The sequence below is a fragment of the Peromyscus californicus genome, unplaced genomic scaffold (genome assembly GCF_007827085.1).
Source record: "Peromyscus californicus insignis strain IS unplaced genomic scaffold, ASM782708v3 Scaffold_3__1_contigs__length_106647218, whole genome shotgun sequence".
In the NCBI taxonomy this organism is placed as follows: domain Eukaryota; kingdom Metazoa; phylum Chordata; class Mammalia; order Rodentia; family Cricetidae; genus Peromyscus; species Peromyscus californicus.
Window position 1 is genome coordinate 67,774,646 of NW_026294551.1, and position 19,370 is coordinate 67,794,015.

General features: G+C 45.2%; 1 protein-coding gene across 2 annotated transcripts in view; it reads right to left on the reverse strand.

Annotated features, from left to right (window-relative positions):
* G3bp1 (G3BP stress granule assembly factor 1) overlaps window positions 1-19,370 on the reverse strand; it is a 38,531-nt gene continuing 19,161 nt past the window's right edge. For both annotated transcript variants that reach the window (XM_052757641.1, XM_052757642.1), the window contains exons 4-12: window positions 18,315-18,488; window positions 15,502-15,592; window positions 14,071-14,164; window positions 11,958-12,156; window positions 11,172-11,273; window positions 9,799-9,910; window positions 9,525-9,653; window positions 8,873-8,982; window positions 1-7,866 (exon numbers count right to left, since the gene is read on the reverse strand). In XM_052757641.1, coding sequence (XP_052613601.1) covers window positions 7,657-7,866; window positions 8,873-8,982; window positions 9,525-9,653; window positions 9,799-9,910; window positions 11,172-11,273; window positions 11,958-12,156; window positions 14,071-14,164; window positions 15,502-15,592; window positions 18,315-18,488 — 1,221 coding nt within the window. In that variant the 3' untranslated portion in view covers window positions 1-7,656. The remainder of the gene's footprint in view (window positions 7,867-8,872; window positions 8,983-9,524; window positions 9,654-9,798; window positions 9,911-11,171; window positions 11,274-11,957; window positions 12,157-14,070; window positions 14,165-15,501; window positions 15,593-18,314; window positions 18,489-19,370) is intronic.

The window sequence follows — 19,370 nt, forward strand, 5'->3', positions numbered from 1 at the left end:
CCCCCCCCTCAGGAACTTGCCTTCCTTCCCCTGGCAAACTTAGGAGGGGTATTTTGGGGGGATGGCTTATAGTATCTCCCTCTGTAAAAGATTGTCCCTAAGTCTTAGCTTGAAAGGGAGGGTGATCACGCAAGCAGTTGGGTAGGTTAACGTTCTCCATGTTAGATGCATTTCTACCTCATATTAAAAGACATTGTGCTCTCAGCACGCTAATTTAGCCAGAATGGTATCGATGAAGCTGAAGTGTTGGATGAGATAAATTGCACATTTTAAACCCATCCAATTTCATGTCATAACGATTTCATCTTTCAACGCTGGAGCCATGATAATAATATCGCCACCAAGTTAAAATGAGATGAACGAGCTGGGCTCCAAAGGGGCTCATCTTCCTTCTTTCTCATACTGGACCCATGCAATGCCTACTGCATGCTGATGTGTATACTACGGACAACAAAGAGGTGAGGAGTATGTTCGCATTTTTTTTTTTTTAATCAACCCGAGTTAAGCTTACAAAAGATTGGCATAGCAGGGACTGCAGCAGCCTAAAAAAAAAAAAAAAAAAAAAAAAACTTGAAAAACTGGATAAAATACATGTCTTCTAATAAACAAAGTGACCAAGACAGCCAGTTGTGGTGGTGCATGACTACAATCCCAGGACACAGGCGGTAGAATCAGAAAGACCTAACCCTGAGCTACACAGTGAGTTCCAGTCCTGCCCGAGCTAAGCAGCAGGACCCTGTCTCAAAAACCAAGTGGCCAAGACAAGACCGGAAGTCATTTGAAGCCCTCTTGTTACTGTCAGGATCAACCTCGTGATAGTCCTGTTGGGATCCACGCAAGTCCTTGACAGTGCTACTCAAAGGCTGGTACTAGTAAAAATGAAGTGACTGTTCAAACAAGCCACGGGGCTGCCAAACCAGACTGGACCGGCTTTCGACATGCCTGGGTGGTTACAAGCCTGGAGTGATTGCTGCATTTGCCTTGTTTCTCCCAGACTTGGTAAGCTCTCCATTCTCACCTGAACCTCAGATGTAATTCACTCATTTGAAATGAGCTAGCTTCTGCCGATGGGAGCAATGTGCCACCCCAGTCTCACCCAAACCTTGCCAAAGCGAATGACCTGAGAGTCACCTCCAAAGGACTACCCTTTGTCATCTCTAGTTCATCCATCTAGGTGTTTGCACAAAGCTAACCTGTCTTCAAAGTTCTCTGGCTTGGTTCTGAGACAGAACAGATGGCTCTTTGGGTAACTTTATATTTCCTTTTTCCCTCCCCAGTAAAGTTAGCTTCCAACTGAAATGTGTCACAAATCACAAGGGACAAAAGTCAGCCCCTTAAAACAGGTAGGAAATGCTCCCTGGAAGTTAAGACTCCCTGGGCATTTCAACCCTACAAGGGCATCCTGCCATCCTTCCTATCACAGTGCCAGTGTGGATGTGGGGTCCATTAGAGGTAAGATGCCTACAATTGTCTAAGTCCAAAGGATGCAAGAGTCGTGCTTAGCTGGGCACTGTGGGCTGAGCTGTAAAGTACTTTATCACCACAATGGGAGAGGTTTCCACAAGCCACATAGCCAAAGCAGATTGCTGAGTAGCAGTCCGGGGACATCTCTGATGAATTGACCTGGAAAATTGGGTCTGAATTACTCTCACGGAAGTTCCTCATCCTTTCCCAGAAGAGAATGTGACCATGTGTTTTCTATGGAAACTTCTTTGTACATATGTATAAACTAGGTATGGCCTTAAAGCTGCAGTTAAGGATCTGTCTGGCTCCCACCTTAAGCAGCGTGCTAAGCAACCGCTTCCTTAATGTACTATTTTTACGTCTCATTGACCATTCAACCTTGAACAGGCAATTCTCTCTGGCCCCTTCCCTTTTTTGCATGAAGTCATTAAAGTTATGGCAGGGTTTGTTTTTGTTATTTTTGTTTTGTTTTGGTTCGGGTCTTTTTAGCTTGTAAAAAAAATCTATTTCTGCAATTTAAAGATGGAATGTAAAATTTCTGTGCTGTATATAGAAGTATATTTATTGAGCCATCCATAGACACATATCCATGCCAATTCTAATGAAAAAAAATTAAAGTTTTCTGAAATTTTCTGTGATTAACTCCTAATTGTTAGACTTCGCCAATCTTGTGAGAACTTCTGAAATCCTACAGTTACCCCCAGAGAAAAACCTGTGTACAACCTGGGAAGCATTTCACTAGAAGGACTTCATAGTGAGAAGTGAGAACTCATTTGTTTAGTCAATATTTATTGGTAGGTACCACTGGGGGTTAACGAAGGTGACTCACTCACAGATCCTGCCACAAAGAGCTTACAGTCTATGGGGGTGGTGAGAGAGAGAAAAAAACACATGTGGGCTACAAGGCCAGGGCTGGTTCAGAAAGATTAATCTAATGATGAGCGGAGACCAGTGACGTCATGGGGTGGGAGGAGTGTGGTGTCAAGTCTGTTGAGGTAGCATGATGGGACTTTTCTGAAGACTGGATGCAGGGAGGAATGGAGGGAAACTGACTGGTCCCTTCGAGCAGGGTGGAGCATGGGTAGCGAGTTTGTGAGAAATCAGTTGTCCTGCAGGGACAATGCCTACAATGGACTAAGGACATCCAGGAAGAATACTCAGACCACAGGCTTCCTTAATAGACCCCCTACTTCCACCCCCCAGTCTTCCAAGAATTTCCTGTACTGAAATGTCACACAATCTGAAATTGATGGAAGGCTATCTATCTCCAGTCACTGACTCAGTCATCACTTAGGGACTTCAAGGTAGGTGCCTCCCTGTGGGATACAGAAATTAAGCATCTGTTCTCAGTTCCCTAAGAACTTAACAGTGGTAAAAAGCTAATTCCAACTCTAGGCTGAACCATGAGAAAGAGTCCTCCAGGAAGACACTACTTATGACAATGAATGGGACAGAACTTCAAATAGGGACAAAACAAAATGAAAGGGAGGTGAATTTGTTCACTTACAATTCTAACAGTGAACTGGGTCTTGACAAAAACTGGTAAGAAACAGAGATGGGGCTGGGGGCACATGCCCATGTTTGGGGAAGAGAAGGCACGGGAAGCTATGGGCTTAGCATGTCCAGGAATACCATGGGGACTCTTGTCATTCCACGAGCTGGAGCCTCGCCTCACGAGTGAATCGTGTGAAAAAGAACAGGCCATTGATACATAACGTGGCTCATATAGCCTGGCAGGAAGGCGACAGGGCAGTGCTTCCGCCCCAAACACTGCCCCTGGGGACTAAAAGCACCAACACACCAGATACAGAATGCTGAAAGACCTCAGAGAAAATGGCAGGTGAGTTTCAGCTCTTAAAGCATCACATTAGCAAGGCTGGAGAAACTGTTCATTCTGTAAAATGCCTGCCGCACAAGCCTGAGGACCTGAGTTCAGTCTGCAGAACATAAAAGCTGGGTGTCGGGAGACACACTTGTAATCCTGCACTGGGGAGGCAGACAGGTGGACGCCCTGAGCTCACTGGCCAGCTACCTAGCCTAACGAGAGCAACAGGTCCCAGTGAGAAAGCCTTATTTCAAAGAACAAGGAGAGCCTGATACGGGCTTGCACACCTCACTGACTCCAATCACAGACTCAGGCATCACTTAGGAACGTCAACGTAGGTGCCTCCCAGTACACCTACTCAGCCTCCTGAGCACCAGGATTGCAAGTGTGTGCCACAGGCCCAACATCTGACAGGCAGAAGGAGGTGGATCTCTGTGAGTTAAAGAGGAGGCAAGTTCCAGAACAACTACAGCTACGTAGTGAGGCCATCTCAAAAAAAAAAAGTGGATGACTCCTGGGGAACACTCAAGGCTATCTCCTCTGGCCTCTGGCTTACACACACACACATACACACACACACACACACACACACACACACACCTGTACCCTTCCCCCGCCCTTCTTACAAAAAAACAGCTTGCTAAGACAGTAAATGCATCCATCTCTAAGGGGAGTGGGGGCAGAACACCAGTTCTATAAGCAATCGATGAGTTTACTTTCCTAAAGGAACAGGGGCGCTACTGTGTTCTGAATGTTACAGCAACTCAGGTCTGTGCAGTGGCGATCCCACTCTAGGAATACCTGGTTCACAGGCACTCGCTGGACGCGGGCTCCTGGTTCAACACAATAGGTGCTGCCTAGAACCCCACCTGCTCCTGGAAGCCCTGCTCACTCAACTGCTTCATGCCATATCTTCCCCTTGTTCCACAGGGTGGATATGAAAATTAAGTGAGTTCACTTGTTTCTTGCTGCATTGTCTTTGAGACAGGCTCATGGTTTGTAATTGAGGTTGGTTTTGAACTCACAATCCTCTCACCTCAGCCTCCTGAACACCAGGATTACAAGTATGTGCCACAGGCCTGTATTTTAACTATCCAATTCCCACTGCTCCAGAGCAGCAGATGAGATCGAAGAACATGGCAGTACCATCTCACCATGAAAACAAATAAAACAGTTTTGTTTAAGATTTACTTATGTCTGACAAAGATTCAGGGCTGGAGAGATGCCCAGTGGCTAAGAGCATTTTGCTGCTCTTCCAGGACATGGGTTCGGTTCCCAGCACCTATGTAGGAAGGCTCACTTACCTGTAACTCCAGCTCCAGCGAGTCATCAACATCACCTGGCCTCCTAAGTCACCTGCACACACATAGCCAACATTCACACAAACATACACACATGTACACATAAATAAAAAAATCCATCACAGGTCCAGGTTAAGACCCCACTCAATAACAAAGAACTATCCAGAGTCATCCCTACAGATCAAATCTTAATTTGATCTGAGGCTGTAAGAGTCAGCCTCATACATACAGAAAAACCCTGTGCTTTCTACGTGGCCATAAACATCTACCTGCCTCTAAGCACTGAGATTTAGGATTTGAGTGGTGTCAGTACTGACATCCAGATTCTCAGCAATGTAAACTGTGCTGCCAAGTCCCATCAGGCCCATGCACTTTCAAAGCACATCCCCATCCCAATCCCACCGCTGCGAAGTGGGGCTAGTCACAAGCAATTCAGGCATACTGCTACATCCCTATACACATGCACACATGCACCCACGCAATACAGAGAGGTCATGGAGATCTACACTTCCCACTTATCTGAGGCCAAAGAGACGGGACTTTTATCTCCCGATCCCACCACCATTCCATGTACCCACAGGAAACTGTTTTATTTCTCAGATCAATCCTGATCACCCTTGACCCACAGAGAATATGAGGGGCAGTGCTGATCCCAAGACACCTCCTCACCTTGTACTGTCAAATGTCAATCGCCTCAGTAGGTTAGTACTCCTGGCGAGGAAGAACTTCCATCTGACTTAGTACAATTGTGAAAATCATTTTTAGATTTACCTGAGTTACTGAAACTTAGAGAGACCGTATTACATAGGTCAGACTGGCCTTGAACTTGAAATTTCCCTGTGCCTGGGGCTCTCTAGTATCTGAGACTACAGGCCTATGCCAAAGTGCACCGCCTCAATTTTTTTTTTTCAGAAGTAATCTAGGATACCTTTTTTCCTTTGGCTGCCTTTTTGTTTTGATTTTTGACGTCACACTATGCAGCCTTGGCCAGACTGGAAATTGCTTCATAAACCAGGTTAGCCTCACACAGATCTACACGCTTCTGCCTCCTGAGTACTGGGATTAAATTCATGTGCCACCACACGTGGCTGTTGTCTTTCTTGTCACCAAAATCTTTACGTGATCTACTTCTGTAGTAGTACATGCTGAACACTTTATCCTATAATCACTGGCCTAAAACAAATGAAAATATTTAAACTAACCCTAAAACAGTCATGTGACTAGGCTGCCTCATGTGTAGATGCTGCCAATATTCAGATCTGTGAGGTACTGAGACCAGACCGATAACTTCATCATTTTCACCCAAACTACCCTTTCAAACAACAAAACTGTAACACTTACCCATCCATGACAGTTCTCCAAACGAACATGAGAGGGCTAGGGAGATGACTGGCAGACGTGCTATGTGCAAGTCTAAAGACTTGATTAATCCCCAGAACCCACAGAAAAGCCAGACACGGCTTATGTCTGCAGTCCCTGTGCTTACAGCAAGATGAGAGGATCCCTGGGAACTTGTAGCTATGGGCCAGTTAGCCTGGCCTATGCAAGAAAAAGGACAGACTGTCTGAAACAGGGTGGAATATAAGGACTGCACACAATTTGTCCTCGGATATCCACAAGTACGCTGTGGTACACCCATGTGTGAATACACCCCCCATACATACACACACAAAAAAAACATTAGGAAAAGTTAGATTTGACAATCTGGTTACCCACACACTGAAGCTGTGTAAACAAAACCTTCACCCATCTCACACACAACACTCAACACAACACTGTGAAGTGAGTTTTAGCAGTCTACATTGCCAGATGAAGTTTTCTTCCAGAAATATTTTAATAAAAATTGGCCTTTTCCAAGAAACACCCACTGCATGTCCATCAGTAAAAGAGAACCGTAACAAAATAGAAAATTTACCATATGGCTATGATTTAAAGAAAAAAAAAAAAATATGCAGACCCTGGAGCACATTAGCCAAGTCCAAGATTCAAGCCAAATCCTTCTGACGGGCCCCTAAGGAACCCAGATAGACAGCAGAGTAGAACGTGGCCATCAGCCACTGAGGTCAGAGGCCTCACAGAAGCACCTTCCTCAAAAGCGGTCCAGTCTGAGGCGTGATTTCAGGATAAGGCAGAACAATGTTAACACAACACATACACGTGATCAAAAAAAAAAAAATTCTACAGTTCCCCCACATACTCTGAATCTGAACACAAATCTAGAATCTTTATTACTTTTCTTTAAACAATTGTCAGGACCAGAATCAAAGATAAATAGAAGGCACAGTTTTGCTTGGTTTTGTTATCAGATTGGGGGTTTGTTTTCTCATGGGGATTTTTTGTCCTTTTTTTTTTTTTCTTTTCTTTCTTTTTTTTTTTACAAATACAAATAAAACATGAAAAACTCTACCTCAAAAAAAAAAAAAAAAACAAAAAAAAACCTAACAGTTCAACAAAAAAATCCTTAGCTGCATTCTAGACATTGACAGGCTACGTCACAATTTAAAATCCAATGGTAAAAACAGGTTTAGAACTGTTTGGTAATCACATGTCAAAAGAACAAAGTTCTGGAAACACCTTTTATTCAGTTAGCCACACCAGCAGGGACCCAGCGGCAGTTGCCAAAAGGCAATTTTTCCACACCAGAAAGGAGTCGTGACTCTCGACAGGTAATATGGATTTTCCTGCTTCCAAAATGTTTATCAAATCCTGTGTCTCCCAACAGATGAAACATCCACTGTCAGTGAAAAGCGAGACGCGCTCCTTGGGGAACGGCTGTTAAACTCCAGTCTGTATCTGCGGTGTGGGCAGGAAGGCGAGCCTCCCCTCTTCCTTAAAAACCTACTCCTCCTAAAGTAGCGTTCCGGAAAACTGGAAGTGAAGGACTAAAAGGTCAGGGAGGAAAGGGGGAGTGGAGGGGCACACACCATGAACACAAGCGAAATGAAAATTGTACAAACTCGAGCAGTTTATAATAGACTACTCTGAGACACCAAAGGCTGGTTGAAGGAATTCACCATTCTTCAGGAGCCAGGGCTGTGTGCTGTGTGGAGATCTGGGCCAAGCAATTCACTGCCTTGGAGTTGTAATCCCCCTGCCCACACCAAAGCCTGGTTTCTGCACCATGCCTCCTCGGGGAGGGCCTCTCATCCCACCACTCGGGCCACCACGGGGGCCTCCGGGTCCCCGAAGGCGGTTATCCCTGCGGTCTCCTTCCCTGGCAGCACGGGTCTTCTTCTCTTCCACGTTCAGACGGACCGCACCTCGGAACATGATGGGCTGTGAGGAACAAGGAAAGCAGACACTGAGACCAGCTCCTGACTGGGAAAGGGAACAAAGCCTCCCTCAGGAGAAGCAGCTTCCACCAGCTCACAAACCTGCTTCTCTGGTGAACTCCCTGTTACCAGTTACGTGCTTATGTGGGGAGTAGAAGAGTGGCAAATTGAACAGCCCTGAAACACAAGTAACTCACTAGTAACTAAAGCAAATTTCAGGTAAACAATGACATAAAGATGCCTCCTCAGGTTGGGCCGTGGTGGCGCACGCCTTTAATCCCAACACTCAGGAGGCAGAGCCAGGCGGATCTCTGTGAGTTCGAGGCCAGCCTGGTCTACAGAACTAGATCCAGGAAAAGTGCAAAGCTGCACAGAGAAACCCTGTCTCCAAAAACCAAAAAAAAGATGCCTCGTCAGCTTTGGGGTTACTGGGCAGAATACGGTACCTCAAGTAAAAACATCATGAAACTGACTTAAATAAAACAGCTCAACGATAAGAAAGTAAGGCACCTGAAGAAGAATGTGAACAGGGCCTCTTGGATGGAAAGTGATACTCAGTGAGCTAGTGTTGAACCCACAAAAAGAGGAAAAAAAAAAACAGACTATGAAGTGAGTGCAGAACCTTCACCCGCACAGCAACATGGAGAGAAAGTCGAGAGCACCTCAAGAGTCATCTGCCAGTACAATTGAAGTTATCAAAATAGATAACTCCAGTTTCACCAACAGGAGGCGGTGGAGCACGCCTTTAATCCCAGCACTCGGGAGGCGGAGCCAGGTGGATCTCTCTGAGTTCGAGGCCAGCCTGGTCTACAGAGCAAGATCCAGGAAAGGCACCAAAACTACACAGAGAAATCCTGTCTCGAAAATAAGAAAATAAATAAATAAATAAAACGGTAACTCCAGTTCCAGGGGATGTTCCCCCACTTTTCTTACTTATGAGGGCACTGCACACACCTGGCACACATATATCAATGCAGACAAAACACACACAGAGATGCAAAGTTGCTTACCCTGTTGTTAAGGACCTTCTGAACAGGCTCAGAATCATCAAACACAACAAAACCGAAGTTGGGTAACTTCCCACCACTGTTAATGCGCAACTCCACCACGTTCCCATAATCTGTAAGTGCAAAGAGCTCATGACTTCTCTGCAGACACCCAGCTTACCCAGCACTCGGTTTCACATCAAACAAAGATGTGCTATGAATCGAAAATGCACACTTGATTTCAAAGATGTCACACTAAAATGCAAAGAATTCAAATGCCCCTCAGATGAATGCTCATAACCAAGATCTAAGTGTTTCAGGCTATGGGCTTTGTGAATTTTAGATCTTGGAGAGAGGACCCAAGTGCATTATGTCTCACATGATCCTTACATGCCCTGTAAAGAGTTTTATACAACACTGTAGTATGCCTACATCTCATGATACTGAGGTCAGGGTAGAATTTTCCACTTGATGTCACGCTCTAGGGAAGTGGCAGTTATGACATCCGTTATTTTGGAGTGAAACTCATGTTTGTGGAAGTGAAGGTTCACTCAAGCACTGGACTAAACAGATCATTAAGTCTCTGCTCCTTGCCACTAGAAGAGCTGACACTACACCTGTGCCTCCACTATGTGAGGCTGCTTAGGAAGTCAGGACACGGAGACTCAGCACCTACTTTGGAAAAAGTCCTTCAGTTCCGACTTGTCAACCTCATGTGGCAGGTTCCCAATGAAGAGCTGGTGACTGTCAGGGTGCCTCACCATCCTCCGAGGCTCCACATCTCCTGCTTCACCAGCCTCACGGACTTCAGAGACAAAACAGACTCTCAGAGACTCTTCATGAACAAGTTTCCCTCCGCCCCAAACCAAGTCATTCTACCACACCAAGCAGACCCAGAGAAGTTGTTCCCATCTCAAACCACCAGCTAGACAAGTCTCCAAAGCTCTTACTTGGCCGGGGTCCCCTCTGAGGAGGGATATTGATCCGTTGCTCTCGAACTCTCTGATCTCTCTGAGGCCTTTGTGGTGGAATCTGAGATTCAGGCTTAGATTCTGGACGGGGCTAAAAAAGGTTACTAATTACCCTTTGCTTATCTGATATTAATTTTCTTTTAAAACAAACTTAATTACATGTGTTGTGTGTAAGTGCAGACATGCTATGCACATGCCATACACACACAAGTAGGTCCCACATATCCAACTCAGGCTGTGAGACTTGGTGCCTTTCTTTATCCACTAAGCCATCTCATCAGCCTTGTTATTTCTTTCTCATCCTATGTGTAGGAGCTTTTGCTTGCATGCACATCTATGCACTATGCGTATGTCTTGGGTTGGAAAAGGCCAAAAGAGAGCACTGGACCCCTTGGAACTGGAGTTACAGATGGTTGTGAGCCACTCAGGTGCTGCAAATTGAACCCAGATCCTCTGCAAGAGCAGTAAGAGCTCTTAACCACTGAGCCATAATCCAGCCACCTACCCCCACACACATTTTTTTTTAACTTAAAAAAAATTATATATGTAGGGCAGGAGAGATGGTTCAGAGTTAAGAGCACTAAGAACCAAAGTTTGATTCCCAGTACCCCCTGGTTGCTCATAACTATAACTGCAGTCCCAGGGAATCACTATGCCCTCTTCTGGCCTCCAAGGACAGCAGATAGGTACATGATGCACAAATATACTTGCAGGCAAAATAACCATACCCAAACAATAAGAATAATTTTTTTAACTATGTGTTTCTGTATGAATCTCTGTGCAAAGTACATGCATCATCTATACACTGGATCCCTGAGGACTGGAGCCACTGTGTGGATGCTGGGAATTGATCCCCCATTGGGGAGCAGTAAATGTTCCTAACAGCTGAGCCATCTCTCCCGCCCCTTGTCGATTTTCTTAAACAAAATTATTAAGCTAGAAAATAGCAATTCTGGCTCCAAGGAGGATAGGTAGCTCCCTGAGGATCACTGACTAGCTAACCTCACCTAATCTAAGAGCCCCAGGTCTACAAAGACCCTGTCTCAAAAACAAGAACTAAACAAAACAAAAAACCAAAGTGCACAGCTCCTGAGGAACAACATCTGGTGTTGGCCTCTGGTCTCTATATGCATGCACAGACCTGTGTGTCCACATTCATAGAAAGAAAACTTTATACAAACCAAAAAAGGCCCTGCTTTCTGGCCAAGTGCTACTCTAGCTACTGCATAGTTCACCACACTAGTAAGACACCACCACCTGCTAGCCTCCCCCCTTCCCTGTATACCAGGATCCCATTCTCTAAACCTTCCAAAGCAGTTAAGTTACCCCAAGTCCTAGATTCAGACCCTTACCTGTGAAGGCGGCACTTTTACCACATGAGGTGGTGTCCCTGTCACTGGAACAGCCCCACTGGGAGGAAGGTTCTTACTAGTCACAGATGCCCAAGAAAACGTCTAGGGAAGAACAAGACACATCAGAGCAACATAGAGTCATTAATGTCTGCTTCCCATACATACACCTTTCTGCATCAATCACAGGCAGAGTCTACAAGCATGTGCCAGCTTACAAACAGTACAGCTTACAAAACTGTCTTGGAAGCAGTCAAGCATACCAATACACCCCCCTATAATCCCAATACTTAGGGGACTAAGAAAGGCTATACAGTGAGACCAGCTCAAAGTCAACCAAAGTAATTACGATTGAGAAAAAGAGATTTTAAAAACTAGCTGAAGGCTAGGTGCAGGTGTTTAATCACAGTCCTTGGAAGGCTGAAGCAGGTGGATCTCTCTCTGAGTTCAACACCAGCCTGGTCTATAGAGCAAGTTCCAGGAGAGCCAGGGCTACACAGAGAAACCCTTCTCAAAAGACCAAAACAAATAAATAAACAAATTAGCAGAGAGTGAGGATGTGGCTCAGTCCCCAGTGTCTTCAAAGTTAGGACTGATGGGACATAACTACATTCCCAGTTCTCAGGAGATGGAGGTCAGAGGATTATTTGAGGCCAGCCTAGGAGACATGAGAATCAGTCTCAAAACAGAAAGAGTTCTGGAGCGGCCAACGCTAGGACACTGCACATCTACCGACACCCTGGGACTGATCTTCAGCACAGGAACACAGTGCTAAGCCACAAGCCATACCCTTAAGTCCTCCTGTGCTGGGGCGACATCTGCGGGGGCCGGGGAAGTGCTCTTTTGCACATCCTCCGGAGCAGCTTCCTCCAATGCAGGCTCAGGCTTGTCCTCTTGGATGTCAGGCACAGGTTCCGGTTCTGGCTCCGGCTCCGGCTCCGGTTCTGGCTCCACAACAGGTTCCTCTAAATGCTCCTCCAAGTCATTGCTGTCACGGGAGAATTTGAGAAACATAAGCCTGTCTCTATGACCCACCCAGACACTTGGAGCCACCTATGACATAAGAGAAAGGTCTCAGGACAAGAGCTTGTTTGCTAAATTCTGACGAACATACGATCTTAAGGATCAAAGCAGAGTCAAGTGCTTCAGTTACTATTAATTAGCTTATTTATATGGATCAAAGAACCATTGTATTGAATGGAGAAAGATCAAACTCTCTGATCTCTGAGGCCTAGCTCAGGCACAGCAAGGCTAGTGAAGCCAGTTAGCTTCAAAATCCAAGATAGCAAATGTTACTATCTATGCCTTTAGCCACAAAAAAACAGCTCCCATAAAAACACACAAGGGGGCTGGAGAGACGACTTAGATGGCTGCTCTTCCCTAAGGCACTGAGTTCAATTCCCAGCATTCACATAGCGGCTCACAATGTGAGCTGATGCCCTATTCTGGTGTACAGACATACATGTAGACAAAACACAAAATACATAGATAAATCTTTTTTTAAAAAAAGGCCACAAGGAATTCTGGGAGAGAAGACATCAGTTACACCTCCAAACAGTGGTTACATTTCCACACCAGTTGCCAACACACACTGTCCCTGGCCATGTTTTTCCTCTGGGCACCGGACCTCAGTAGGTCTGTGGTTAAACACATTCTTCACTCAGCCAGAGTGAACAGGTATGACCATACTTTGATAAAGGTTTGAAAGGGGCTTTGAGCACTGAGTATTGACACATGGGACATCCATGACAACAGTACACATTTTGGCCCATTAAAAACATTTCTGCCCTAGGACCAGGACAATAAAAAAAGCAAAAACAACACTATACTCATTGTTTGAGGTCATGAAAAAATAATTTTTAAAAAGGGTGTAACCCAAAACTTGACTTAAAAATTACTTTTTATATGTCTATGTATGTTTCTGAGTGTATACACATCCATGCCAGGGCCTTTGGAGGCCAGAAGAACACATCAGAACCCCTGAAACTGGAGTTAAGAGTGTCTAAGCCACCATGTGGGTGGTGGGAACTAAACTCAAGTCTTCTGCAAGAGCCACAAGTGCTCTTATCGCAGCTGAGCAGTCTCTCCAGCCCCCAGGACAACCTTAACAATCTTTATTGCATTGACTTATGGGGAGGAGGGCTGCACACATGTATCCCGGTATACCCATGGAGGCCAGAGGACAGCTTGCAGGAGTGAGTTCTCTCCTTCCATCATGGGTGTTTCAGGAATCAAACACAGGTCATCCTGAGCCACCCAGCCTTCTCTGAGCCATAGTACTGGGCTGTGAAACTTCTCATTATTACTAGTTAGCTTATGGGTTTGAAATTTTATTCATCTAGTTAAGTAAATTCTTCTGATACTTGTGTGCACACCTGTAAGCCCAGCATCTAGAAGGCTAGGACAGATGATCCTAAGAGTTCCAGGCTAGCCTCAGCTACAAAGTGAGCTCCTATCTCCACGACAATTAGTAACCTGAACCAAAAGCAACTCAAACATTATCTAAACAGTTTTCACAGTATATGCCATAAAAATAAACAAGTTGCATATTGCTATCTAGTCAGAAATAACACAAAACATTTTCCTAGAAAATTACCATAGCTTTCCTCACTGGAGAGTCTCATTCCACAGCCCCTCCAGGATATGTTCAAATTCACAGCAATCCTCTCACCTCAGCCTCTGGAACAGCAGGATTACAGGTATCTCTCCACACCCGACTTAGGCAATGCTGAGAATCAAACCCAGGATCTGGAGTATACTAGGCAATCCCTCTACCCACTGATACAAACACCCAGCCCCTGCCCATTTCATTGCCTGAGATTAATCCTTAGAAGACACGTCTGCTCCAACACAATGCAACTTCTTGTTGCAAGTCTAGACACGTGAAGAGAAGTTCCCTTACCTGACAGTCTGATCATAGAAAGTTCCAGAATCATCAGGCACCACCTCAGGTGTCTGCTGTCTTTCTTCAGGTTCTTCTACTTCTTCCTCAGATTCTAAGAGGAAAATATGTAAAATAATTACGATCACTCTAAACCCACAAGTTCCTTAATTTACAGTTTCTACTACAGACACAAAGAAAAACACAGGAAAGAAAGCAGGGCACTTTGGTAAAGTCAAGGCACAGACTTAAAGGGAAAAATTCAGCATTTTCATTAAGTACAGACTCTTTAAAAGGAAAAGGCTCTCTGCTTCCTGTGTGTTGATGCAATGTGACGGGCCAGCTTCCTGCTCCTGCCACATGCCCTATCAGCCTGTCACCATGCCTCCCCCACCATGACGAACCTGTCCCCCTTAAACTGCGAGCCAAAATAAACCCTTTCTTTCCAAAGTTGGGGTATTTTATCACGACAAGAGAGACATTTGTAGGATCTGTAATTGTTCTGAATTCTGGGATGGGTAGGGAAGGTTACTCTGCACTGGGCTCCTCAGCCTCCCATCTGTCTTAGCTGAGAAAATCAAATACACAAAAGGAGTGAAGAGCAACCCACAGAGCACCTGTGTTTATTGCAAAGGCCAGCCCGGAAGGAACTCATACAGCCAAGTAAACTGTGGGACTAGAGAACGAGCTGGCATGTGAATTCAGTCTTTGCCCACTGCTGTGGTCACATGGTTCTCATCAGGGTGGCCTAAACCCCAGAGGAAAACAGTAGGTCTGGGAACCTCTCAAATCTATACCCTCAAAAGTAACTCCCCCTTTCCCAGGGATTCAGTTAACAGTAACAAAGACTGATGCAAAAATCCCTTCTCAGAAAGAAAATGTCAGCTTTTGTGAGGAACACTGTGGAACGGGCTCAATAAAGTGACAAAAAAAAAAAAAAAAGCAAAAACCACAACGTGCGTCTGCAGCAGGCCACCCCACCTTGTTAGCAGTCACCTAGCTTATAGGATGGAGGAGTGGACCTAACAGGCCTCTACTTAGAGCCGGGTGGGACACACAGAGACTACTCTGCACACTCCACCATGTCCTTTCTTCCAGCCGTTATCTACACCAGCACAAAGCTTTAGAACGGCATTCCCTGCATAGAAAAGACAAGCTCCTCGACTGCCCATTCTACAAACGGGTTCCGTGAGGAGGCTGCACACTAGCACTCAGAGCAGCACGGGTGTGCCAGGCCTTCTGCATGGTGTCCTACACTGAGCCGGGCTAACTGGTCTGCTTCTGACCCAGGAGAAACTAACCATTCACATTAACTAAGATAATACCTGCAGATCCCACGCTGATAAGACTCATTCATAAAATACACATTGTAACAATAAACATTCTCATAAGTCAACCTGATGCCATTCACAAATTCCACACAAGTAACTGTGTCTATGGCTTCACACTTACCCTCCTGAGGCTCGGTGACAAAGCCACCAAAGACCTCATCTTGGTATCTGAAGATGTCGTTGTGAACATAGAATTTGTTGGCAACAGAGCCCTGCAATGTCAGCAACAAGTTTTCAGTTATTCAGACTTATAAAAACCTGAATCATGAGCATTCATCTCTCTACTTCCTGCTTCTGATGCACTGTAGGCAGCTGCCTCCTATTCCCACTGCCTGACTTCACTGCCATGATGGGCTGCACCCTTCAAAAGCGAACCAAAGCAAACTCTTCCTTCCTTTAAAAACCAAAAAACAAATCCCTACACCAGCAGCTCTCAGCTACAGGAGATTTTGCCCCAGCCGACATCTGGCACCATCTAGAAACATTTCTGTTTTAACAATGGGGCTGATAACTGCTAAGGCAAGAACAGGGAGAACCCTAATGGTAGCAGCACTCACGACAGCAGATGCCATCTGTGCCAAGACTGAATGCCCTACTGTGTGAAATCCTGTTCATACATTTGTAAAGAACCACGCAGACATATTGTTAAAATATTCATCCTTACCACCAGATGGTCACTCACATAGGGGGAAAAAAAAAAATCAGTAAAACTCTTGCATAGGATGCCAAAGACTTTTCGACCATTTAGAGGCACTGTAGTCTCAACTCAAGGAGGTATTTAAATGCCCTAACTCTTATGTAAGAACATTAATCCAAGAACAAGTACTTATGGTAATAAAACTCAAAAGATTTCTCATGTGGGTTTAGACACACTTGAGCCCAAATTCAATCATCTCATTTATTGGCTGTTCAATTTCTTAGGTTGCTCTCTCAACCACAAAAAGTGGGATATCAAAACATACCATAGTACTTGGTGTATTGAGATGGTTTATGCAACAATACATTTTCTTAAGGGAGATAAATGCTTCCATTGAAAGACAAAAATGAACTATGATGAGCCTGTAATTAGCAATACAAGGCTGTAAAATTCTCCCCATACGGAAGTCATCAGTCCCCCGCCTCCTTTTGAGACATCACCTCTTGGTTTACTGTAGACTGACCTCAAGCTAGCAAACCTCCTGCCTCAGCCTCTCAAAAGCTGGAATTGCTGGACTGGAAAGATGGCTCAGTGGTTAAGATTGGCTGCTTTTGCAGGAGAACCAGGCTCTGGTTCCAGCACCCACATGGAGATGCACTGCCCTCTTCTGGCCTCTGAGCTCACTACTGCATGCAGACAAAACACCCCCACACATAAAACAAAAAGGTTTTAAAACTGGAATTACATGTATGCACCAGCATGGCTGTCAAGTATTTTACACTTTAATATAAGTCTTCCTTCAAAAATCTCAACTACACACTCAATGGTGGTACATACCTGCAATCCTAGCTCTTGGGAGGCTGAGGCAGGAGGATCTCTGTGATGTCCAGGACAGTCTAAGCTACATAATGATGTTCTGTCTCAAAACAAAAATATCTGCCAGGTGGCAGAGGTGCATGCCTTTAATCCCAGCACAGGCAGATCTGAGTTTGAGACCAGCCTGGTCTAAAGAACAAGTTCCAGGACAGCCAGTACTACACAAAGAAACCCTGTCTTAAAAAAGCCCCATCTACTCCAAAAATTCTTTTAAAGATAGGGGTAGTAATCTTACTATCCTAAATAGAATTGTTTTAGATGAATGCAGGAGAAAACACTTATTCAGCAAGTCCTTATAAGGAGATTCCACACTTATGCAGCTTCCTGCCCCTGCTCTCTGAAGGCACAGATGGCATCCCTCATCATCTACCTGTGGAATCTTCAGAAGCCTACCTACAAGGAACCACCATGAACAAACAGAACAAGCTAATTCCCAAACAGGGCTTAAGGAGCCAGGGCCAGCACAAGGACATAAAGCATCCTGTGCCCATACCAGAACAGGACAGCATGAAGGGTTCCCACTGACTAAGCCCAGGACATAGGGATATGCTGAAGAGTTATTAATGAATCATAACTCACTAAATATACTAGATATACATGAATGATGGTGGGGGGTTTCTTTATAAGATAATGCCAATAAATGAACACAGGGTAGTGGATGGGACCAGACATTCCCATCTGTCATCCTTGCACTGAGTCAAGAGCCTCCCATGAAGACCAATGACAGCATACAAAACTGATAGCAAGCAGCATGTCTCTACAGGATCCAAGAATTGGTCACAGCTTACAAACTAGATACAAAAGCTACCTGACTTCAGTGGCAAGACCTGCACACGTTACCTGGGAAACCAGAGCCACTAAATGGCATCATGGCACTGAATGATGACTAGAAGAAAAACACATCAAGTGTGGACACCATGTGACTGTGCTCTTCAGAACTGTCAAGGCCAAGCAAATCAGAAGAGTAAGAAGGTGCTATAAATGACAGGAACCAGAGACACACTACCAGAGGAACACAACGGACAGTTAGATACAGAATCTTAGCTCAGAAAAAACAAACTACATGGAAGACTATACTGGCATATTTCCTGAAATTTAAATGTGGATCAAGTTATACTGAGTAGTATTTCCTGAATTTGCTAACAAATTCTGTTATGGGACAGAATTCCTTGTCCTGAGAAGATGCCAGATGAATGGATACAAAGTGTCCCTCATTTCAGATGGTTTAGAAGGAAGAGATCCCCCAATAACACAGCTCCCTGGGCTAGTGAGAACACCCTAGCTCCAGGACAGAAGGACAAAGCAGCTCTGCCCCTGTAGCCATTCCTATAACCCTGGGCTGCCAGAAATCCAGTGACTACACAGTTTTTAGTGTCTCCGTGCTCCATCACTACAGAGCCAACAGCCATCATGCAACATACCTCAGGAGCAAGGACAAAGGTCTGCATGAACCTCCGTAGAGCCTGGTTATTGTTGGACAGTAGCCCCATCACTTGGACCACCACCCCGTCGTTCAGAGTGGCATGAGCATCCACGTGGCGGATCTTGGTATGGCAGTTGGTGAAATTTTGTGACATCACTTTCCTGTGGATTTCCTGAGGAATGGAGGCAAGAGTCAATACCTCAGGAACTCAGCAGTTCAGAAACTAAGACAACAGCTACCAGCACCAAAAACAGACCCAGGCAGATCCTCCAGCTCCTCCCTGTGTTCTCTTGTATCTGGTCCTTGACACTCAGTCCTACCTCCTGCTCCTGCAAGCAGTCCTTGAGCAAAGCAATCAAAGCAAAATCAAAGCCATCTCAAGAGCAACACAACAAGCACATCGGAAGGGCAAAAATCTTTCCATGGCTCCAGGCAGCTTGACGGTACCTAGAACCACCTAGGAGACAATCCTCTGCGCATGTGTCCAAATTAGGTCAAGCATGGAATGAAGACCCATCCTAAACATGGACAGCACCAATCCATAGGCTAGGGTCCTGGACTGTAGAAAAGAGAAGGGGGACTGAGCACCAGCACTTCCCTTGTGCTTCTACTACGTTTCTTCCCCACCATGATGGAACACACCCTCAAACCCTGAGCCTCAATAGCCCTTCTTGCCTAAGCTGCTTCTGCCAGGGGTTCTGCCTCAGCAGTGAGAACAGCACGTTAACACAACCAGATTTCTCTAGTACTGCAATTAACACCTTAAAATTACACAATACCCAGTCATACCTAGAGAGAGAAAGAGAGAGAGGGAGGGAGAAAAAGAGAGAGAAGATTGATAGATAGAAAGACAGACAGACAGATTGATAGATCCCAGGCTGGTGAGGTGGCTCAGCAGGTAAGGGTGTTTGCTATGGGGTCTGACCATAGTCATGTGATCTCTAGGGCCTATAAAGAGGAAGCAGAAAGCTCCTGACAAGGTGACCTTTGACCTCCACATGCATACCATGACAGTCACATTCCCCCAAACATCACTAAATGGAGAGATGGCTCC